Raw genomic sequence first — 25,897 nt, forward strand, 5'->3', positions numbered from 1 at the left:
AGATCCATGGATTACAGAAAGGCATAAAACACATACGTAAAATGTCAACACACACTCATGTTAAGTAGCAGGAGCACTGTGCAGTGCTTATCACTTATTTTTGAGTATTTTTATAATTCGTATTTGATGAAAAAAGGAAAACATATGTTCTATCCCATCTGACAAATTGTGCTTTGAGTCATTCGTGAAACTTTTATACACACAAATTTGATCTTTTTAAGATACTTCAGTAATTTTTCATTTATGTTATAACCAATGTATATGACCAATGATATTCAATAGGCACAAATCCTTTTTTGTGTTTCGTGTTAATTTCTAAGTTATAGTTTATAGTAAATGAAGTGCAATTGATAGGATAAAACCTAATAAAATCTTGAAGATTCAAACAGTCCTTTAGTATTTTTCAGATTTTGGTTTGATGTATAGCTCAACAGAAAAACAAAACAGGTTATGTTCTTGATATTAGAAGGTGCACGGCAGAGAGATGTAGAGGTGACAGTAAATGAGGGGAGACAACATGAAACAAAGGTCTAAGGTTGGCCTAAAACCGGCGTTGATGTGAGAACATGGTCAGTATCTTATACCTCTCGGGCTTATGTGGTGCTGGTGAGATGCCAAGGGCCAGTGGTAGTGAAACTGAGTGTTCTGTCCTAATATATCTGACAACAGATAGTTGTTTCTGGTTGTAAATCAAGCTGCTGATTTTTTATCTTTCCAGTAATATCCACCTAAGCTTTCTCTTACACCGCTGACACTGAATATCATTATTATTGGTGTTACTTTAACACTTTGCTAGTGTTTATATAGTCCACAGCAGCGGAGTGAGTTCATACAAAGTCATGTGCAGTCATATATTAATGAGACTGTTTTATTACCAAGAACAAAAAGAGCAAAGAGTTTTCTACGGCAGTATTTGATATATTTACATTGCGGTATTTTGTATCAACGCATTTTGTATGTTAACCGAACTCTGCCCACACACAATTAGGAAATATGTATATGTATAGATAGTATAAAATGCAGAAAGTGCAACATTCAGTGCTGCAGATGTCAGCAGTCAGGAGTCTTCAGTGCATTCGCTGCACTTTCTAGTACTTTGTGTACAATATGTCTCCTGAGGAGCCTCCCCTCAGAGTTTAACAATACCCAGGTTTTCTACCGTGTTGTAAAAATAATTGAAAATGTTTTTAGTTATTAATTTGGATGCAGCACTCTTGCCAACATACAAACTCAAATACTTTCCATTATATTCTGCAGAGCCTATAGGCTTGCAGTGTGAAAGGTCAGAGGGTAGAGCCATGATAAGGGATTTGATTCCCACTGGAGCCACCCACCCTTGTTTAAAATGTATGCACTCTACCCAGGCTCCTTGGGGGAAAAAAAGCATTCACCAAAAGTGGCATATGTTATGTCTATATACTGAGAAGCTTCCTGCTGTGTCCTGTTGGACTAGATCTGGCTAGGGGGAGGGTAAGAGACAGATCAACTCAAAACCCATGGTCTGGCTTTTATACTGTGGTCTATGCAGGGCAGAGAGCCCTTTAGCTTACTTCATAGCCCCGTAACTGCTTGTGACGTCAAGCAGAGCGTGTTCTGCTCTACCAAGGACATCTGTCTGTAAGCGTCTGGGGGGCCGCAAGCAGCCCCTCAGGCCAGGAGGAGGAAGGAAGGGAGGGAGGGTAGAATGAAAAGCCTTTGTTAAAAACAGCAGAGATGGAGAACGGCAGGTTGGCCATGATGGCTCCTGCAGCTCATCCTCCTCTTCACTCCAAGCGTATCAGACCGCTCGAAGGTTCTTGCCGTATTTTTGACATTTTTGCATCATAGGGGAGCATACTGCCCTGTTATTTCTTATTTAGGTCCTGACAGACATTTTTACCGGTCTATTAAGGGTACAGAGCTTGAAGTTAGACTTTTAAATAATTCAAGATTTGGGAAACAGGTGACTAAAAAACAATAGTAAGGCTGTCAAATGGATCTGATTATTTTCAGTTGCACACATTGGGTGCACTTCATGCATGTCTTCTTATTTTCCCTCTAATTCTAAATTTGTTTGTAATAATGTTGTGAGAATAATAATGAGAATAAAACATAACAAAGCCAGAACATGCAGAGAACACAGATTAGTTCTTAGGAAAATCCAGAAAATCTTTTATTAACATAGTTTATAGTGGGCTGTTATCAAATTTCATCGAAACTACTTAAACTACCCAAACCAACTAAATAATTATTACTAAAGGAAACCTAATTTTGAGAAATAAATACATTTTGAAATAATGTATTTAGATTTAGAAACAACAATTCACAACCGCAAAACAGAAGAGGGCCAGAATCGGTTCAGTTCACAAGGCAATGCCAAGCGTCAGTAATGAAAATGACTAATGTGGAAAACATTATTTATGTAGCTCCGCCAAGGATTCACGATGTTAGTAGCCTGGACAACCCACCACAGCTAATCATCTTTTAGTTTATTAGCACCAACTGCACTGATTCAGGTGCACGCTGCGTGTTAAACTACGCTGCTGATAAATATTCATTGCCTTGAAAGTAGAGGTCTTTGTCTTATTTAAATACGATTAAGGAGGAATCATTCAGGAAACAATTCTATGACGCAAATAATCTGTTCTTGATGAATACAATAATAATTTAATATTGAGGGATATGATTTTTTGAAACACATCAAGAATATTTTTTTAGATTCTTAGCTAAAAAAAAAAAAAAGGGAGGTATTTTGGGAGTTGATGGTGGGTATTTTCATGTCATAATGTTTTGAGGTGATGTCATTTATTCTCATAGGAGAAAGTGCATGTGGCAGCCTGAGAAATAAGTCAAAAATCCTGCTCTTACAGTGCAGATTAGAAGCGGTTCTTGATAAGCACAGAGGCCAGGATTTGATTAATTCCAGGGGGCTTCAGTTGCATATTGTGCCATTATAGTGTTAACTGATGTGCACTTAGCAGGGCAGTGAGAGCTTTGTGCAACTGTGACAAGTGTTTCTCAATCACATTAACCCTGAAATGTACATATTTGTAATTTCCATCAGTTCACATTTCCCAACATTAACAATAACACAGTCACCTGACATTGCTGCTGTTTGCATCAAGACTAAAACCTCTCTCTAACAAAGCTGCAGATTGATTCTGTTGGGTATCTTGAAAATGTTCTACATCTGCTGACCTTTGCTAATAATTTGACTTTACAAGTCCGACTTCCCTGCTTCAAAAGGGCATACAGGCAGACTGGAAGCACTGGTATTTAAGTGACTTCGGAACAGCAGATATTTGTACGATACCATTGATCGAATCTGGCAAATGTATGCATCCTGCCATTTGATTATTTTTCCAGTCTGGGATGAATCTCTGTGGTGACCTTTGCAGTTTTTGGTGAAGATTGTACCTATGGCTTAACATTGCTGGCAGGCTAGCCCAGAAGGTAAAGAGAGAAATTTTGATTTCCTTATGTGTCTCCACAGAGAGATCCAAAGAGGTCAAATAGCTGCACTGCTAACAGGCGACGTGGAATAATTTAATGTAGGAAATGTCTGGGAAATCATGACAAGCGCTGTAACAGACGAACAACATTAGTTGAGGAACAGCGGTGGCATGTAGAAACTCTGTCACAGAGATTTATGACATTCTTAACAGAGTAGTTATGGAACACCCAAATAAAAAAGAAATAAAACAGACTGAAAAGTGACCAGAGACTGGTACCAACACCTTGCGACTAAATCTAGTACAGCTCATGACAGAAATCTAAGGACTGAAACCGTTCTGAAGGTAATATGTGTCCACATTCCTTAATAGCTGCTGCTAGTACTACTTCACGGCATTTGCACACGTGTGATTGTATGTAAATGGTAGTCAAATGGTAAAAACATCTATCAAAGCCTGACCCAACTCTGGTTTGTATCAACTGGCTGTCATCAAAGGAAGGTAGACTCGGCATAGTGGCACCAGATTGAAATCAGATATCAGTCTCTCTGTGTCATGGCGGCCTCATCACTGACGGGAAACGCAGACTGGAGGGTTGCAGATGGTAAAATGAAGTCTTCATTTATCATACAGTCATAAATCTGAAAATGCAGGCAGTTGCTGTGGGCGCTGGGAGCCCATGCCTGGTGCCAACTGCCAGGCAGAGATGCCGGCATCCTGGTGCCATCAATGAGATAGCGGACCTCTCCCTCTCTTTTTCTCTTTTCTGCTCGATCGCTCTCTCCAAGCTCACTTTACGGTGGGATTCTTTAAGGTCAGGCCTTGAGAGATTTGTGTTTGTTGTTTGTGGCAAAGCATAACAAGGTTAGCATTGATAACATTAATGCTACATTTGCCACGTGGACAGGGGCGATAATCATCTCCACCCTGTTAGCCACATCCAGCCACGATCCCCTGTTTCTGACACCATTATCCACTCTGTCTCCATTTGCATAGCGTTAAGAGTCCGACCCCCGACTCAACACTCCCTGAAATCATTTCATGGACTTGTCCATGTCATTGCTATCAGTTAGTATTTGTTTAACTACTGTATCTCCATTTCCACCACCATCCGTTTTAAATAAAGATAAGTAAATATGGTTTAGATATTCAGCTGGCTGGTAACACTGCTATTATTTTCCCTACTTTGTGTTGTCAGCGTGTTTAAATCTTTCAACAGTTCCGCCGTGCTAAATGTGAAGTGGCAACACCCAAGGGCATGCCTTGCCAGCGGGGTTTTAGGAAAAAATCAGAGGCAACTGCATGCACATTTTAGATCAGACTCTGTACACCAAAGCAACCTTTTACGGAGCGCCATCTGAAAGTAACATGAAATTTTCCCCTGATCAGACAACATACATGCCTCACACAAACACCATCGCCCAGCGAACACATGCTGAGAGATAACATAAAAGAACATGAAAGACATGAAAGCGCACATTGATTGTCCCTGTTCGCTTCAACCCAGGCCTCTGTCCCCCAGGGGGCAGGCACGCAGGCAAGCTGGTGGGTAGGCATTCCCTGTGCTGTGGCCAAGATTGATAGGCACGTGTGTGTGTGTGAGAGTACTGTGTTTGCGTGTTGGAGGGAATGCTGACACCCCCTGTGCCATGGCCTCAGGCCCTCACACGTCCACCCAATAGAAAGGGCAGCTCTCAGCGACGCTGGGTTCCCCTTCAGCCCCGCGGCTAGACATGACATTACCTTGGGCAGTGCCTCCCCACAACCTCCCCCTTGTACATCACAATCTGCAAAAATCACATCGGGACCATGTGACTAGACCCGCCTCTTTACACACACACAGACATGTACACACATGCATAATCTCTGACAGACGCTCTGTTAATGGCTGACAGCAGCCTTCCATTTTGTTTTGTTAAGGAGAGCTTATACAATACAGGGATGGACAGATAGAAGAATGAAGAGTGATATCTTTCTCTTTTTACTCTGATTGCTCTGCTCACTCATTCTCAAGTCTTGCAAAGGTACTAAAGTGTGATCATTTTGATTGCAAAGGCTCCTAAAATGTCACAGTGCATCAATACGTGGTTGACAGATACACATTTGCACATTGAACAGAGGTTGTTAATATTGGTATTCATTAGATTGGCATTGGGGTCACTGGTGCATACTGGTAACCTACTAGCACAAACATGCATGTGATACTGGGGCAATGTGATGTCACATATGGTGTAGACAGATTATTTTCAAATCTTTGTGTTCTGTCTTGACCAGATGCAACAGCAGGAACTGGCCCAGATGAGGCAGCGAGATGCCAACCTTACAGCACTAGCGGCCATTGGACCCCGCAAAAAACGCAAGGTGGATTCACCGGGGGCCACCCCATCAGGGACTGAGGTAAGACCGGACTCACTTAAAGACATAATGGTAATTATCAATTGTTTTCCAGATCCAGGTGCCACTGCTGACTTGATATCATTTTCACTTGTAATTTTTGTTTGAAATCTTTCTAACAAAAAAGAGGGAACTTCAAAAGTGGGATCTTTTTATTTATCTCAGTTATACTGTGTTTGTCTGATGAACGATACAATACAGCGACAATAGTTAAACACATATAGGGAATATGCGGTACCATTCCTAATAGTTTCACGGACAAGCAGAGCAAGTTTCGGAACATTTTACTTTGAACCCAGCTCTTTTAACTTCGTGCTGATGATATTATAACAATAAACATAACGACAACCCACCAACAGTTTTATTTTTCATGGTTTTGTCATTCCTGGCGGTGGGTACAGCAAAACTGAATCTGTCCTCTCAGTCTTACTGGCTCTTAAGTTCAAACATTAAGTGTGGCTGGACAGTATGCAAAAAAAATCTGCATACTATCCATCTGCAAGACAGAGACTTACAAAAAGTAATGCATTGTATGTGGGGATGGGTATCGACAACCGATACTAAATTGGTACCAAAATATTGATAAGCTCCTGGACAAACGGTGCTGCTATCGGTATTTATGTAACGTTCATTCATTCTAACATAGCTGGCGTAGCTGGTGGTAATGCACCGTAACGCTGGTTGCCATCCGCCATAGAATGGAAAAAAGAAGATAGCACTCGGCAGGCCGAGGAGACAGCTGCCGACCAGGGTGAGTCTGAGACGGAGACAGGAGCAGGAGAGCTGCCTAGAGGAAGAGAGGCCTTGCTCGGTCTTGTCAGGCTCCAAAATAACGTTATCTTCTGCCTTCTGCTTAGAAGTGGTGAATTTACAGCTCACAGCAACTTCATACGATATAGTCTTTTATCTGGCTTTTGTTTGATATCTAGTGTCGGCCACATTTTTTGCCAACACTAGATGTCACCATGATATCACCCGCTAAGTAGTTAGCAAACATTAGCTTGGAGGGCTAACATGGCTTGTTTACTATATTACGTGAATGTTGCTTTTTTTCCCCATTGATCCATCCATTATGACAACAGCCTGTATTGTAGTTATTAACTCAGGACTCAGCACTGGTTTTTCACATTTTTTCATGTCATGTCTTTATTTTTTGCACCAAATTATGGACAGTAGTATCAATAAGAGTAGTGATAAGTATCAGTATCGATAAGCAGTATTGGTATTGATATTGTTATCGATAAAACGTTACCCAACTTAATTGTATGGTAGTTGTAACTCCTCTTAAGCAAGCCTCTTTAAAAGATGTTTTTGTTTTAATGAAGTTTATTCTAATAAATCTGATTATCATGCTGTAGTCTAAAGACTTGAAGTTGTTCATCAGACACTTTCAACAGAATGTTTCAAACTTGTCATGTGTTGTAGGTCAAGATTTGTGGTAGTCAGAAACTTGACACTTTGTATTTGAAAGAGTTTGATATTGTTGTCAAGTAATGTGCAGTGACTGACGTCCCCTCTAGGACAATTAATCAGTAATCCACAGTTGGCTGTGGTATTGTATTTTTAGATTAGGCAAAATCACAGTTGGATTTGCTTCCCTTTGTGCAGGCAGAGTTTTTGGTGAGTTTTTCTGTACAGTTTTCTGATAATTCCGTATACTTTATATTTGCAACTCTTGTTTACCTACTCTAGTTTTCTGCCTGTTTTATCTATCTGCCTAATAGCTATTGTCAGGCATGAACTCGTATGTCAATGTTCAGCAGCACATCTCATTACACCATTTTTTCCTGATTCAGAAACAGGTTTGGTGCCTCAGTGCCGCCAGCCTGGCTTTGTCATCATGGCCAATTTACTGTAACATCCAAACCAGTTTCATTCCAATGTTGTACCTTAATGGACACTGTAGTTTGCATACTTTAAACTCTAAACTCTTATTTGCATGAGGGAAGGACCAACCTTTCTCATGTTATTTGAAACCACTCCCTCTTTCAGGAACACAGCTCTTTTACATAATACTACAAGCTCTGAGGTGATTGGTCCAAAGATGGCAGGCCAGATTTCACCAGCTGAAATACAAATCAACTGTCCAAAGTTAACACCTGACTGATCCAGAGATAGTGGGTTGTTGTTATTGTTACATGTTGCACTACTAATTTCTTTGAAAGAATTGATAAATTGTTAACTTTGTATTATCCATTTGGATAATACATCACATCAAGGACCCGTAAACTGTCACAAATGAAACCACGGACCCCCATCTGATAAGATTTTGTCTCATCTGATAAGATTTTTGCTTTTAGATGTTTTATTACAGAAAGTGGATGAAACACATGAACAAAATAGTCACACCTTCTATCATTGTGTTACTTACTTAAATAAATGATTTCCCTTTTTTGCTGGAGACCCTCTGGAACCACCTCAAGGACCATTGGGGGTCTCCGGACCCCACTTTAGGACCCACTGCTCTGTGGCTCACTTAACCAGCCAGCTGGACCTCCAACCTGTTTCCTCGTTTGTGATTGCTCTTGTGATGGAGGATGTGATCACAACATATTCCTCTCTTATTTCTTACAAATAGGCTTCTATTTAAATTCATATTCCGAGTTCAGTTAAATTAACCTTTAAAAATTTTGTTTGGACAACCCAAAATTAGTTGTTTTTTTTTTTTTAGCCTTCAGGTTCAAGTTTTTATAGCACAAGCTTAACATTTGTGAGGTGAACACAAAATTTAAATGCTTAATTGTTTTAAGCTTCATATTTAAAATTAATTAAAGATGTGAGAATGCATTACATAACATATATAACATTAAAACAGAGATTGATAATAAAACTACAAGAGAGCCTAACCTGGCTTTTTTTCAGCCGTGTATAAAACACTGACAGTTTGACATATTATAGTTGTGGGGATAAAACTGATAAGACTTTAACCATGCAATAATATTTTTTCCGTACTGCAGTAAAAATGGTAAATAGATAAATAATTGGTTAATGGTTGATTAATTGAGTCTGTATCAGACAGTTGGTGTCGGATATTTTGCATTTTAAGCTGTACCATTAGATCATTAGGATTCTAATAGGATTCAAGGTCAAGCTTAGTTTGCTTGTTAGCACATTTGAGAACAACATTTATTAACAAACACAAAGCCACAAATGAAGATAATAGCAAATCATTAAAATCAGAAGTTAAGGATGGACATGAGTTTAGTGCAATGGACTCAACAGGCTGAACAGACTAATAGAATATAAGCGCCTTAATACTGCAGAAAGTAGAATAGACATCAGTAGAGATCAGCATAAGTTGGTGCCAGAAAAATAGAGAAAATAGTGTGAAAAAGTACATGAGCTGCTTCTGGCATTACAATTATAAGGAGCACCTTGAAGAGTTTTGCCAGTGGTCACAGATCACTGATTGACTCAGAATTCAGTGTTAGTATGAGATCCTTATTCCCACAGAATCTGGCTTATTGCGTGTATTCACTACCGAGGTTGTTTAGTGAGAAAGCTGTGAAGTGCAGTGTGGTGGGTTGGCGACACAGTGTTCAGTCCTCTGAACCATTATTTTCATGTTTATTCTTCTACAAAGTGCATGAAGATGAACAAATCTGATATCTCCGATTAGAGTCATGAGCCAATACCTTTCTTGAGGCACCAGGGAGCGGGTTTGTTTCTTGGACAGGGTTCTTTTCTGGTTCCCCTTCCCCCACGGCTTTGGTTTTGAAAGCCATTGTATTCTTAACACCACACATCCTCTTTATGCTTAACCTGTTAAGCATTAGCCAAGTTTAGGAGTCTGTCGAATAATCCACTTTCCACAGATAGAAGTTAGCAAATGTGGGGAAGATGATAGGAAATATGTGTGTATGTTACAGGGAGCATGGAGCACGGTGACATACTCCAATGTGACTAGCCTAGCCTGTTCTTAATTAAGCTGAACTGTGTTATTATAAAGGAACCGTCTCCTGTTTGAGGTTCCAAAAGCAATGACTTGAGTATCGTATTTCTCCAGCACATGGTCATACATGAAGTCGTACACAGTTGCTGTACCAAGTCACATTTTCCTCTAGGCAGCATGGTAAACATTTAAATTCCACATATTCATCCGTAAATATGATGAATCTAAAATATGCCTGAATTTTGAATGTCAATTGGTCATTTTAATAACCTGCTTATTGAGTTGCATCTTCACATCCTTCGCTTAGCAGCAGTATGCTGCAGAGGAGCATAGTAATGCACACAGTAAAAAAGCATAAATAACAAAATAAAAGCATTACTTCTGGTCCTTGAGTGCAGCGCCAACCTCTTTCACAATGTTTTACCCTGATGGGTATTAGCCCGCGACCTTCTGCTGCATTTAAAAAAATGCTTTTCTAAACCACTTTCCCAAATGCAGTTACACAACATAAACATGAATATACATTATTCTGGAGTTGTGTGTTTTTTTTTTTCTATTTTTCCCTTTTTTAATGTCCTGTTCATGTTTAATTAGAGGGGCATAATGAAGTGAAGTCACAGTGTGCCCCTCCTCTAGAGTGATTGCAGAGGGGGCGGAGGAGGAATCTTAACTTATTTTCACTTCGTTTTCACCTCCTCACATTTCTTCATTTCACATGGGCTGGAAGCGCCTGCGGCGTTCTCTTTCCCTTCTCCAGAGCAAAGTGAATGTGACTTTTCTAAGGGGGTCACAGGATGCCTGGAGGCCTGTGGGTGTTACTGGACTGTTGCCTGCTCTTAGCTTCACTGAGGGGCTTGTCATAGATTTCATCTCCACAGAAATGAGCCGGGGGGCCCTGGCCAGGAGCACAGGCAGCCAACGTTATGAAGGGCCCACGCTGATTATTTCCCTCTGACATCGCATCCTGAGCTTTCCGCATTAATCCCAGACAAAGGCAGCCCTTCAGTGCTGTGCCAGAGCTCAAATTAGGAGCCAGAGAATGGCCTTGTTGAGATCCTGCTCTGTTCAATGAGAGGCAGAGCTCCTGCTGAAATCCTCCTCCTCAATATTCCTTCCCTCCTGCTTGTTCTTTTCCTCGTCAGACCACCTTTCCACCATGTTCACACTGTGACGGAATTCAGGTGACACAATTTCAAACCCCCCCACCCCCACCCAACCAGCCCCCCACATTCACCCACCTTTAATTTGATGGTGGCTTGGCCGGGCTTGGGCCTGTGCCTGGATGTGGATCGCCACGGGCTGTGAAACTGATAGCCAGTCAAGACTGGAGTGTCTGTCTCCAGCCTGATCTAGTCTGCAGGAAGGAACAAAGGGGGCCTTACAGGGCTCCTCAGGGTGGATTAGTTCCAAGGAGCCAATGGCTGGGTCTGCTGGCTGGCTCGCTGGAAGAGGGCCGGCTGTGGCCCCAGCGGTGGGTCACAGCACAGGCAGGGGCCACACAGGCACACCGCGCAAATCTCCCTCCAGCTCAGTTCTCCCCATCGTACAGCCCTACCCCTCCAATCAGCACACATAAGCTTTTGAAGTTCAGCATAAAAGTCAAGGGTGAGCTACCTTTAAGGATGGAGGAGGGATGAAGCGCAGTGACAAAGGGCAGCTGAAGGTGGGTGGAAATTTGACCGAGGCTCGAATGACCTTTGCCCTTAAGATATTACCTTGAAGATGTGGTCACTACTATAATGCATGATTGAAAAGTGTCAAATTAATGAAAGAGAATAGCTCAATTTTTAGTCTGTGGTTTTGTTTTAGGCACCAAAAATACCTGGAAAACATACAAAGAATTAGACATTAGACATTATTCTTTGGATGTATTATGTGGCTCAACTATTAGCATCTATACACCAATGCTATTTCCCCTTGAACAGTTACATCTTAGACATATATACACTGTATACCATGCTGTGCTTCTCTCCAGCCACATCAATATTTGTATATTGTATGTAGAAGAGATGAATGGCGGATGGGAAGCAGTTTGTCAAAGAGAGCTTTACTCAATGATTACTCCATCACACCCTCTATATTCTGTCCTTTCACACATTAAACATTATTTGAACACTTTACTGTTTCATTTCCCCCCATTGATTTCCGTGTGATGATCTCTTCCCCTGCCATTTTGTGCATCTTTTCTAAATTGCATGGCCTCCGTGTTGCTAGCTTATTGTTATTATGAGAGACAGATAGAGACTCCTCAGTACATCTAAGGTTAGCATTAAAGGTTCTGCGATGTAAGATGTTCCCTGACGCACAATGTCCTGCAGTGTTAAACACGCTTCGAGCTTTGAAACATCCTTGACACATTTACGAGCTCAGAGTTATCATCCAGGCACTTGGGCCATTTATCACATCAAAGGAAGAGCTTTGTTTGTTGACGTAAAAAAGCGACAATAGCAGCTAAATTGCCCCGGTTTGTACAGCCACACTGCCTTTCTCCTATCTGTCTCGACCAGGCGCAATGCAAGGGGACAAAGGTAGGCGAGCAATTTAATAGTGAGCAGTCTATTTTTCCATTTGAATTCATTTCACCTTCTTTCTTTGAGGCTGTAGATCAGAAAGAAGGAGTGAGGCAATAGAGTGAGAGGCATGGGGAGAGAGGGGGAAAAGCACAAGGAAAACTGATGCCCTTTCCTCCAGCTAAATTAACAGGAATCACGTGGAAAACAATCTGAGTCTCCAATGAAGGAAGGGAGGGGGGGACCATTAAAATTAGCCCCAAGCTATGGACTGCACCCAATATCACTAAAGCTGCACTCACTACAGATGTGGAGGCTGGCTTACAGGCAAACTATGCTCTGTTCTATAGCTACAATTAAAATCAACCTCGCTGCCAAAAAATAGGAGGGGGAAAGAGGGGGTAGAAAGGCAGACATGGAACATCAAAGACAGATTGAAATGTGTAGTCAGTAATAAGAGTGGTCTCCAAGCCCCGAGGTTCTCCACGGTCCCCTTGTTAATGAGAAATTTTGACCTCTGGTTTGTAAGTTAAACTTGTAATCTCGGTTAATGAAGTAAATCAATCCCAACTCGGGAGTGTTCAGTGTCTCTCCCTTTGCCTTCTCCCCGCCAACCTCCCCTCTGTCCTTCTCTCTTGTGCTTTTCTCCTTCTCCTCCTCCTCCTCCTCCTCCTCCTGCGTCCCTCCCAATGCGCCGCCTGGGAGTAAAACGGCCAGGTCTTCAACCAGACAAACAGGAAACTCACAGAGCACGAGGGTTCCGGCGCTGGAGGGAGGGTGTAAGGACTCAGAGGACTAGGACCAACCAGGCTGTTTGGTTAAGGAGACAGGCCAACTGAAAGCTAGTAGAAAGGACAGCGTGGTAGAAACCATTCGCTTCTCTTCACCCTGCCTCCTCTGTCTTTCCATCTTTTTCGCTTCTCTGCCTCGAGTTGAGGATAGTATTTGGTTAAACAGTAATGCCTGCTTGCTGATACAGAACATCCCTCCTCCTCCTATACTCTCCTCTCCTCCTCTGTACGTCCAAGCTACACACAGTGGCAAACTTAACCTTCCTTTAGTTTCATCTTAAACGTGTGGATCTCCACTTGTGCTCTTAACCATATTGAGGCTGTTAAATCCACTGGGTGCATTGACATTAACCTCTGATTAGCTGTTGCATTTATTTATTTATTTCACCTCTAAAGCAACGTAGAGTGGGAGCTGACGTTGAATACAATGACTTTAGCATGAATTATATCAGGCTGTAATGAAGCATAAGGATTCCTGTGTGGATTCCCCTTCTCTACATACTACATAAATATGATTAAAGAGGGCACAGAGAGGCTGCTATTGGTTTCATAATGTCAAGGAGATTGTAATATTAGTTAGACTTTACATCTCAGGGCATTTCTGTATTTCCAGCGAGGACACAGAGGAGACAGAGTTGAGTCTTCAGAATGGTTACAGGGGCTTACTGGCCAAATGCCATGCGTTCTTAGAGCTTTAACACAGTGCACTTTGCCAACTTTCCTTTCCCAAGCACAATGCAGAGTACAATGGTACCCATCAGTGGTTATTGCACTATGGACTATGGGTTAAAGCGTTTAAAATGCAGCTGTAGCATTAGCATGAAAAGATAAATACATTTGTCTTTTTCTCTCAGCTATCAGGCATATTCATATCCTTCCCACTCCAGTTTAGTATATTTATATTTATATTTAGTATATTGAAATACCTTGTACAAAAAAAGAAGCATACATGTCATAAGTAGATCTATTACATGAAACATATATTACATTACAATACAAATACTGGAAGAACATCATCATTTTTGTTGTTTGTTTAGATTTTACATACTTTTTAACATCCTGCCTCTTACTGTACCTTATCTGCTTGTTTGCTTTCACAGTTTCCTTTCAAACAAACACAACCATTTAAGCTGTAAACATAAAACCTTTGAAGCAAAAAAACTAATTAATTACGTGTTCCAGCTATCGCGAATGATCATCAATTACTTTTATCAATATCAATTGTCAACTCCCATAATCAGATAAATCCTTCAGTTTATTGAAGAGGTGAATAAAACTTAAACTGCAAATTAAACCAACTTGTCAGCAGAAAACATCCTTTTCTGAAAAAAATACCGGCCAGTTTAACAAAACATAAGCTTGTTATGTAATTGAATATTGTTTTTTTACCATATTTTTGTGTTTAATGACAGTTGTTGTAGTTCTTCAGATAACTCAGCTGTTGTTATATGTGTACACTGCAGTATGTATTAAAACATAATATGGCTTTTAATGAGTTAAGAAGAAGATTTCCACTCTGTTTGTTTTCCATTTATATACAAATCTTCAAAGACATATTCAAGAGTTTCTCTGAATAGCTTGTTTGTACAGCTGTCTCTATCCATTTAACCAGTTTATATGTATACGACTTGAACTGATGTTTCTCTACTGTAAAGATGATATGAGGCATGAAAAGAATAATTTACTTTCTGACATGTTTATATCTTGCTCTTAACAGACAAATTTAAATAAGTATAGAATGAAGGAACAGAAGAGATACTGTAGCAGCCAGTATAGTCTGTTAGGTCTTGAATATATGGCAACTGTCAGCTTGACTCACTGTCACTGGCTTTAATCCCTTCATTCATGGAAGGGCGCTGAAAGGGGCTCAAAGACCAGTGATGCACATATATGTTTCTGGTGAGTCACAATTAAAGAAACAAGACATTAATTAAACATTCTCAATAATGAAGAGAAGATTCCTACATCTTACAGGTTGTTCCACCTCGTACCATGAGATCATGACATAACATATATTTTTCACTGAGTTTACAAATTAGATCATACAGTATCTGCGATATATCATTGGGTTTTGATGAATACATTTAGCTCATCGTGCTCCGTCTAAACTATAAAATCAATCTGCATCAATACAATAAACCTCCTAAAGACGCCCTCGAGAGAGAAAACATTACACACTTACACTAAAGCTCAAAACTCAACTGGAGAAATTTCATGTGTAAATGTAAGATTTAGAGCCCGACCGATATATCGGTCAGCCGATATTATTGGCTGATATTGGCCTATCACAGATATATCAGTATCAGTGTATATGCTGTCTGATATGTGCCGATATATATATATGTTTATAAATATATATATATCTATATCTATATCTATCTATCTATCTGTCTATATTTTTTTAAGTTATACAGGCAGCATTTCATGTATATTTGAATGATTTTTCTTAATTGAAGTTTAATATATACATACGTTTTTTTGTTTTATGTGTTTTTTTATTTATAGTTATTTATAATTATTAAATTCCCAGTGAAGTTTATGTGAATATTCTGTATATATAAGATTATCAGCCGATATATTGGAATATTGGAATTTTTTTTACTCCCAAATATCGGCATGGGCATCAGCCCCAAAAATCCAGCATCAGTTGAGCCCTAGTAAGAATTTTATGCTTTTGACAGTGTTTGTAAACCTTTTCATGTAAATAGCTAAATGGGATAAATGGTGTGTTATCTTTGAACCCAGACTTATAAACTTAGCTTCCAGGAACAGGTTTGGGACCACTTTGGACTCTTTCTTTTATTTTAAACTCTTTGACCTTGAAGAGAAATTGATGAAAATTCTATTTGACTCATATATGAAAGCGTCACGCCACCTTCTTCTCTCTCAGGACTCCATTCTGAAAATGATCACGTTTGTGTTTGTCCTGTTGAAGATCTGCTTTAATGCCTTGGACAGTTTGAAGTTCTGGATGGCCTTGTGGTTTGCAGACCACAGGGCTCAGTCTAAGCTGAAAAAAAAAAAAAACCCATTGTGATTATACATTTAGGAAATTATTTTAAATGTAGTTGATGCAGCTAATTTTGATGCTCTAGTTGTAAAAATTCCTTCATAGATCTTACACTCATATATGTACATAAATGTACACATTAGTGTTAACAGTGTAATCCCCCTATTTAGATAAGAAGCTCTTATATATCCATATTCATGGCAAAGTAGTGATCCCCCTCATTTCTGCCTTTAAAACTTTGCCCTGAAATAATGGTTAAATATACAGTTTTGACAACAAAGTTGAGCCCCAGGCACTTAAAAGATACCCATCTTAAAGAAATTAATTACCTCCCTTGTTAATCTTGATATAATTAAATTTCTGAAGAATGAAATTTGCTGCCTTTTTTTCCCCCCTCTGCCTAGCTGTTATGGAGGCGGGCCGATAATGGCTGGCTCTCTAGCTAGCCTGCTGGTCAGGGACCTGGGGACAGCCTAACATCCTGGGCCCCATGCTGTGCTATACCGCACTGTGCAAACCCACTCTCCTCATCCTACGCCTTCACCACTCATAGGGACAGGCAGAGAAAATGCCTCAATCACTGCTTTGCCATCCTGTGCCTGCTTGTGTTACTCCATCCTGGAGGAGATGGAAACTCTGGGCCTCCAAATTCTTATTCCTAACTTGTGATAATGTTGTCGAACGACATGAGAGTTTTAGAGCGCGGGCGCTGCTAATGAAGTTGTCAACAAGAAGCCTCTGAAACTTACATGGTGGAGCCCTGGAGAGCCAGGAGAGTTCTTTCTGTTATGGCTCACTTAAGAAACTCCTGTGTCTTTGTGTGACTTACTGTCGTTATTTATAGAACCTCCTGCGATGCTGTTAGATTTCACCCTGATTGCTTTGTGCAGCACAGCACCGTGGCATTACCGGGGAGGAGTACATTTTCTTGTCGCTATGTATTTAAGTTTGTTTTCCTTTGACTATAAGTTTTATGTCAGCTCCATTGTCAGCTGTCAAGGTTTGAGCCTGGGGAAAGAAAGGAGAAAAGGCTGGAAAAGATCTTTCATTAGCTGTTGGCAGGGGGGCAGAAGAATGCCAAGGAGGGCGGAGGAGAGGTGGTAATATGTACGGAGTAGGCAAAATACTACAGCTACATGGCAGAAATGCCAGAGTAGTTTGAGTTTTCCAAAATCTGATTCAGGACTTTTCATTTTGGAGGTGTACATTATGCATCCTGTAAGTAGCAGCTCTCTGCAACTTCTTGCTCTCTGGCGACACTTTGAGGTTAAATTTTGACGAACTGACTAGTGAATATGTTTTTGATCAATCAGTGAGGTGATCAGTTGTTAATTAACCCCATTATTCTATTCTCTAAGCTTTTTACTACAGACCCAAGAAGTGCCTTTTTCTCTCAGTGAGAGTCCCTGTTTTGGCTTCCAGTTATACTTCAGCTATCCCATATAACCCGGACCAACCACCAGCTACTTAACTCAACAGAGATGATCCATGTAAATGAATAGCTCACGTAACACAGTACTTATTCTGTCTTTCACTCTAAGAACAATTTATTGCATTGTTTTCTGTTGAAATATTGTTGTGATACAGTGTCCTCTATTTTGTCTTTTAACGCAAAAACAGAACATCTAAAATTAGCTTCAGAAAATGGTGAAAGAGAACAAACAAGGCGATCCATTAGTGAGGATGGGTTATTGGCTGACTTGCCTCTTCTCATGGCAGCCCATTAAAAGTGGTAATGTCTGCCTGCAGCAGTGCCTGGGGAAGAAGAAGGAGGCCATGGAAGGCATATTTCACATGCATCAGACACTGGAATTAAATAGACCAATGTTCCCTAAAAAGACTGAAGTACATCTCTTTCTGATGTGCGTCCCGGGCAAAAATTCATTGATCTTAGAATGTCCCTTGGCAATTATAAAATATTAAATCCAAGTCGCACTTTTCAGCTCAGCTTAATTTTTTTTTTCTCGCTTTTCACTGCTTTCCATTTGACCAATTTAGAAAAAAAAGTTAGAAATGGATGGCCAGGAAAAAAAAGGCACTGATAATAAAGACTGTGCCCACTTTTAGACATCTTTTGTTATGTTTCTGTATTGTTTTTGCAGAACATCTCAGATCATTAAATGGGATAAGGGTCTCAACAAAGCAGAGAGTGCCTGAAACATGTCTTATTACAGCATCAGAGCTGTGTTAACCAGGAGCGCAAGTGACTGGAATTGAAGCACACAAGGGAGTGAAATTGGTATGACATCTTTATTTCTGAGCACAAGGTCTTCTTAGCCGCTGATGCCTGTTTCAGCACTCTGGGGATGACAAATATTTGTCAGCTGCTTTCCATTAGGTCTGTGGCCCCGGTGCTTGCCTCCCTGGCCCCTTTATGTCCCTTAGAGATTACAGAAGGGTCTACAGTTAATTGCCCAAATCATTAAATTTAACATATATCTCAATAAATATAATCAGCCAGCTGTTTGACAAGGTACACAGTTCATTAAGTCCCCTTGCTTGTTTGTCGTTTCCCTAATTAAGATTTAGAATCGATCATTGAGTGTGTAATGTACAGTGTAGCTCAGCTTGCACAGGGAGTCTCTCTGCTCAACGAAAAGGAATGGCATCCGCTTGCTAAAGCTTTACCATTTAGCACACTGACTGCAATGGGAATTAGACATCCTGTGCTAATTAGGGAGGCCAATTAACTGTGAAATTCAGGCGTTTTTGACAAATAATCTCAGCAGAATTCAGACATCACCATGCGCATGAATGTTATCAGTCCTGAATGTAGAGAGGATAAAGGCTATTGGCTCTAGTGCTGTTTTAGATTTTTTGGATGTGTTGCTGAAGATGCTGTGTGCTCCCAGGGGTGTGTTGTACATATCAGTTAGCATGCACGCTAACCTATTGTTTCCCAAGTAGCCTGAATCGTGATGTACATCCCCACTAAAATCCATATACTGTATATGATACCCAGCTGTGTATTTAGCTCCGATTACACAATAGGTTAGATTTGATAAGATGGTAAATGCAGAGGAAACAATTGAAATACATGGGTGTACTCTGAGAGAAGAAATAATTGTAATAAACACAGATTGCTGCTGTTTTAGAGCAGAGTGTCACCAGGTCTGACTGTAGTTTGGCCTCTGAGCAGTAGAACAACAATGTTGGCCATGTTTGGCAGGGCAGCTGCCCAGCACTTGACCTCTGTTCGCTTTTCCCGAAACAAAGAATCGGCATCACCAGAGAACCTCAATGTTTCTGTGTCTCTCATTCCCATTTTGATTCATGATCACATGTATTTTTTAGATTGCATAAATTATGTATTTGTTGGACTAATGAACGCCCTCCACTGATAGAACTTTGGGAGAGTTGTGAATAGCTGGATATGGCCTCTATCACCCACATCAGTGTTCTGATTACATGTCATGGCAGTTCTGAGCAATAGATGTGGTTTGGCTGAAAAAGACCTGCCAGGCCTTTTAGAGCAATTTTTATGTACACATACAACAAGGTCCAGAGAGCCACAAAATGTAAACATACCTCCTGGGCTGGCCTGTGTCACTACACACTACTGCTTTGTCGAGTGTTCGTGTATGTGTGTGTATTGAGGTGTGTGCTGCGCCCATTATGCATGTGTGTGGTCTGACTCGTTGACAACTTTAAAGCAGGCCCCTGCTGTCTTTACTACCTGTCCGAACTATCCCGACTGCTTTGTTCCTGCAATGCATAGAGGCACGTTGAACTACGCTTGTGGTGGCACTTTCTCTTCACTTGGAGTCTAATAGAAAGCCACCATTGCACCATGGAAGGCAATGGCTGTGGGTGTGTGCTGAAGCTGTTTGGATACCAGGCAGCGCCGGAGGTGTGTTTGCTGGGCGCCGGTGGGCACCTCCTGCAGCTGCCCGCCTCAGGTGCAGGAAGAATTGAGTACTTCCTTTTACAAGATGTGTAATTATTATGGCAGACAAGGGTGTGGATTTAAACCAAGTCAATATGTAGATAAGCGTTATATACACACACACACATACACACACAGCTGCCTGGAAAATGATGCTGTTGTATGTGGTATAATAAAGCAAGTTTCCAAAATGCTGTGCAGGTAAGAAGGAAGCCTTCTGGGCCTGTGGAAGAGGAACCTGAAGGGAGTAACGAGGCTTCCAGAAAAGTGCCAGCAAAATTGTAATGAGAAACACCTTAACTGAGGCCAAATTTTGCAATACTACCTGCCATTTTTAACCTCCAACCACCCCCAGATTCCTAACTGACAATGTATTATGTGATTTCACTTTTGACATTGTGTCACCAAATGTACTGTGGATTCAGCAGGGTTCTGCTGTATGTCTATATCAAGCTTGTCAGCTGAAGTCGTAGTAGCAGTAGTATATTTATAGTATGAAAAAGTTGATTTAACATCATTTTCAAATGCTCAGAGTGGTAAAGGAAGCATTTATTTCTGAATAACTGTAAAAACTCCAGCAGCCGTTCGCATTGGAAGCTTGTTGGATGAAAAACAATGACACTGGGGGTCACAAATGTTCACAAAGGCACTCTGTTTAAAAAAAAAAAAAATCCTCCAGTAAAGTTTCGATTTGTCTTTCTGGGCCATCTATATAAAACATGAAACTCTACTCTTTCCCCAGAAGAGCCTGGATTTTAATCAGACCTGCTCTTCAGACAGCCGTTTTCCTGCCTCACACTTAGCAGGCGTCACATCAGGTGCATGGGGACTGGTGACAGCGGCGCTGGAACTGAGCCTGTGATGGCTAAATGATGTCAAAAATGGCCCCATTTATGTCAATTTGAGATCAAGAACCAATTCATAGTGTGAACCTCCGCCGTAAATGTGCTTTCTAATCTCCTCTATCTGCATATCTACTGTGGCCCCTTGGTACGTTTCTTTTCTTGTAAGTGAAATGTGTCACTGCTCATATGAGGATTTATGTGAAGACTGACAGTTCAGCACACGGCACATGTCTGCAGAGCGGCGGGATCCGTCGTGCTGCCTTTCGGTCTCTTATCTCATTCTCAAGTCAGTGTCTGTTAGTGCTCAGATTATGTGTTATTCAGTTCCATGCTATTTTGCTAGCCTACTCTTTTCCCTAATTAGGCCATTTGCAGGATGCGTTCCCCTTAGTGTGGTCATTTATGTTCGATACCACTCTGAACTGATAGGCTTTTGTTAACTGGTTGTTCCTATTTGGAACGTTTCGCAAAGACATCAAAGGGCGGACCACAAGCCTCATTTGGCAACTTCTTCCAGCTATCCATCGGCTGCAAAACACCCCGGTGCCTTGATTATTAACTCAGTCACCACCCTCTCATTCAACTTGAATTAAAAATTAAAAACCAGCAGAAATGACAGTGCCACACCATTGAAAGTAAAGTGTGCAAAACCAACAAGGGCTCATTAGCGAGTAGTTCTGAAGACAAGCATTCTGACTTGAGACTCATTACACTTCTCCTATTTTAACTCTAATTGGGTTCATTTTATATATGAAACGCTTTGAATATTTAATGTTGAAAAAGTTCTACTTCTGATACTTTATGTAGCCAAAGATACTTGGCCTGTGTTAATTGTCCAGGTTTATGCAGGCTGTTAGTGGCTTCTCAGCTTCTCTCTCTCTCTCTCTCTCTCTCTCTCGCTCTCTCTCTATAGAAAACAGCAGGGAGAAAAAACATTGAACACATTTCTTGGTGGATTATTGATTGGATTATGATCTTCAGGCAAATAAAGCCGATTTAAACAGTAAATCACAACAACAAAATCATCATCTGTATTGTTTCATTTCTGATACTAGCTGCTTCATTGCTGTTGCACTATTCTGATTGTAGACAAAAAGATTTCTATTCATTCAATAGCCCAAAAAGTAACCAAAATATGAACAAAAATGTTATTACCTCACAATCCTAAGTAATGTTGCCAACATAAGCTACAAAGACGCAGCTAATAAAGCCTTTGTAGTATTTAACAAGTTGTTCAGCTAGCCAGGATTAGAGAATTTTAATTAAACAGATTAAAAACAATGTTATGGTTTCTTCCTCTGGTTGCCTTCACACAATCTTTTGTTTCTCTCAGGTTGAAAAGAAAAAGAGAGAGAGGGGGGGGGGGCTAAGATTGTGTTTCCAGGCAGGAAAGTTTGAAGTTCTTTGTTTGGGAGCGAGGTTCCGGGTGCAGCACACTGTTTAGCTTGGTGACCCTGTGACTGTCTTCTGAGGAATTGTATGAGCAGCCCTGCAGAATAGTGCTCCAGGGTCAGCTTTCATCTTAGCAGTAACCTGTGGACTTTGAAACTCAGGGCGATGGAATTGCAGCTTTGTCAGTACACTACTAATTAGAAAATTCCTGACCTCGAGCAAGATGTTTTAATTATGTGTTGTGTCAACGAGTTTGCAGATTTAATCCACCGTTGATACACACTCAAGTGTGCAAACTGTGTCGCACATTGTAGTAGATCAAGTGGAATGGTGAAGGGGCTTTTTTTGCTCCCATCTTTCTCTGCCCCACATAACCTTACACCTTTCGTGCACCATGTTTGTTAAGAGCCATCACATGCTTAAGTAGCCAAATTAGACGTGGAGTTAATGTGTTAGCTCGTGAAAAAGCTGGTCTGATTTGCCTTGGTTTGTTGGAGGCTGAACAATGTGACAGCATTGTGCTGGGTGTGAGCTCTCTGTTGCAGTGAGTCAGTGTGAGGGAAGGCAGGAAGGGGTTAAACAGAAATTGAGCGGGGATGCTGGGGGCAGCAGTGCTGCAGAACATAGCAGTGTTCGTGCGAAGGCAAGTCATTTCCCGAAACACTGCAGACACATGGCCTGCGGCGCTCTAAAACCTTTGGAGACCAAAATGGCTTGCAGGAGTTAGAAGTAATAAGGTGTTTTTTTGCCTTCTTTCTCCTTGACTGAAATTCTGCACGGTTGCTATGCATTGCCATGGAGCTGTGTAGCTGTTTTTATGGTTTATGTGTGTATTAAGATGCTCTGCAACTGGCCATTTTTGAGATTTGTTGTTCTTTAGTTGTGAAGCAAATGGAAGTTGTTTGTTTTGAAAGTAATTCCCTCATTTTTTTTTGTGCCATGATCAGAATGCTAGACCTCACCCTCATCCCGTTTGTATTTTTCCCTCATTCTTTCGGTTTTTCTCTCAGCTGTTCACAAAATGACAAATTAAGAAACACATGTATGAGACAAGAATCAACAGATAAAGCAAATGTTTGACTCTGCTCTATTTAAAAAAAAAAAAAAAAAAAGCGCAATGACAATGGGAGCCTCTTGTTTAGGCTTTTCCGCAGAAAAGGAACCTGTGATGGGAACAAAGGCCGTCTGTGTCGGTGCATAAACATAAAGCCGTGGTATTAGTCCATCCTGACCTCTCTGATTATCGGTGGACTGAACCAAAACCCTTTTCATCCTTTCCCCTGGTTCTGTTAATCTTGGCTGCCTTGTCTGCTTCAAAGAGAGGCTCCGGCATATAATCTGGGTATGTACATCTGTGAATTATTATTCTAATTCTTTATACATTTATTAGAGCTGAATAAACTCCACATCAAATACATCACTCGGGCAATGTCAGAAAGCCTGGGGCAAATCAGCCGACATCTGTTAACTCTTTCAAAATGGCCTCATCCAGCATGTCTGTGGGCGTAGAGGAGCGAGAAAAAGGAGAGGCGAGAGAGGGAGAGAGAAAGTCTCTGTTGCTGATTAATGGTGGCCGTAGGAGAGGCGTTTCAGGCCGAGTGCAGAGATGAAGCGGGGCTGCACTCCCACGGCTGGGCTCCACACTGTAAACACTGTGAAGGGACGAGGCAGCGTTCCCCGACTGAAATGCGGCGTGGAGGAGAACATGTGGGAAAGCTTTGCTTCCTGGCACATAGTCAGTCAACCAGTCAGTCAGTCCTGCAGTCAGTAAATTAGTCAGCCAGTCAGTGAGTCAGCCAGGCCCTCAGCCAGTCAGCCAAACAGTCAGTTCTTCAGTTTGTCCGTCAGTCAGCGAATCAGCGAGTCCTTCAGTCAGCCAGCAGTATGCCACTTCGTCAGTCACTCAGGTACTCCTAATGTGAGGAGGCCTGAGTACCTCCAAGCCTCTTTAACTGCTCTACCAACCAATTGCACTCTACAAATGCAACTGGACCACCAAATCATGGCTGGCTACCTGCCAACGTGGCCAGCATATACATAAAATTCATCAGTATTTGACTGCTGTTAATTTCTACCCTGGCTTTAACTTTAAAGAACACCACCTGGTTCATCTTTCGCTTCGCTCCTTTGTTTAGCTTGTCAACAGTCTGTCTCTGTTGTGCTATATATGTCCTCCTTGCCTGAAGCATAGACATCAGAGTTTAAACGGATTTTTCAGCATCAAAGTAATAACAACAATAGAGTAATGTTGCATCATGAACAGCTTATCTGTTTCTCACCCAACATTGGGGCTCAAGTCTTTATCCCTCAACATGAATGCTGAGCAATGTTTTCACCTCATGTTGCAGTCTTAGTTAACACAATATGTTAGCCACTGTGTCGTCACACACAGTACACGTGTGTGTGTGTGTGTTCTCTCACCATACAGCCCCTGTCTGCAACTTCTGCTGTGAGGTGCGGAGTGCTGAGACAGCAGGTTAGCCTGTGCACGGCCGAGCAGCTTTGTGTGCCTGGCAAAGTGGGCCATTAACCCACCGCCCTAAGGTGTGACCTGGGCCAAATCCAATATTGACTCCAGCATCAAGGCACAGGTGCCACTCAGGGTTCAAAGCCACAGATCAGCAAGCCCCCACCTCTCAAACAATAAAGGAAGGGACTGAATGTAAATTCCTCAAGACACCTACAACATGGTTGCTGCCGCTGCACAATAGGAGACAGGGACCCAAAACCAGAGAGAGTGAGAGAGAGTTTGAAAACATACATTATTACTCAAAAGTAAATTTAGCAAAATGGAAATTCATTTTAGTCCTCTCAAGGTTAAGTGGATGTTGTGGGTGATCGGAGGGCTGAGGACCTGCTGAATTTGTCCTATAAAAGAAGAATGGTTTTCTCTTATTATGAACATACTTATACAGTGGATGAAGTGTCCGAACATGGCTGTCCATTGCACACAACACAAGCTGCTCACCCACCACAGCCTATCTCTACAGCTCTTGGTTACTTTTAAATATGTGTTGGACCTAAAGGTTCAACTTTTCCTTATAATTGTACAGCTTTTGTAATCGATGTGTATGCGAACAAGCCGTTCTGAGTCCTAGGGCACCATGTGACCTGCAGTTCTGACTATGATTACTATGCCAAAATTGTTATGCACAGCTCCTTGCTGAGAATCCTGAGCTGATAAGATTTGAATACAATTATGTAGAAAATAGATTTGTATAAAATTAGTTTATTAGAAAAGGTTGTAAAAGTTGAATTATTGAATTTTTGGATGTAACATTATATTAGTTGGTCTGAGTGGATACTGTGCTGTTGTTTTCATCTCTAATACCAAGAATTGTGACAGATAATTATTGCATTGATGTATTTGCTACAAAAAATGCTACTTCTAACTGATTTGGATCCATTTAGTCAGCACCCCTGAAGAATATTCTAGTGCTGCTTGTTAAATACTTCTGTGGACAGTGGTTCCCATTTAACCTGTACTTCTCTGCTTATGGAGTTCTGCAGGGTGCCATTTCGGATCCACTGTTTCTCTCATTTAAATAATATTCTATGTTGGTACAATTGCCAAAAATATGTAATTCTATCATTTACAGTACAAGTAACCTTTTTAAAATGTTGCTTATAGTATGACTCCAATATACTACAACATCACCAGAGATGTCAAAAGAAATAGTCATGAACCACCACTTATTATGCTGGAACATTTATAAATCTGAAGTGAAGGTTTTGCAAACAAGAAA

At 41.0% G+C, this 25,897-nt stretch overlaps 1 protein-coding gene across 3 annotated transcripts in view; it reads left to right on the plus strand.

Annotated features, from left to right (window-relative positions):
- The window catches only part of LOC137186410 (transcription initiation factor TFIID subunit 4-like), a 92,492-nt gene that overhangs the window by 60,570 nt on the left and 6,025 nt on the right, over nucleotides 1-25,897 (plus strand). For all 3 annotated transcript variants that reach the window (XM_067595333.1, XM_067595351.1, XM_067595342.1), the window contains one exon: nucleotides 5,706-5,828. In XM_067595333.1, the coding sequence (XP_067451434.1) occupies nucleotides 5,706-5,828 (123 nt within the window). The remainder of the gene's footprint in view (nucleotides 1-5,705; nucleotides 5,829-25,897) is intronic.

Source organism: Thunnus thynnus, chromosome 1 (assembly GCF_963924715.1).
Source record: "Thunnus thynnus chromosome 1, fThuThy2.1, whole genome shotgun sequence".
Lineage (NCBI taxonomy): Eukaryota > Metazoa > Chordata > Actinopteri > Scombriformes > Scombridae > Thunnus > Thunnus thynnus.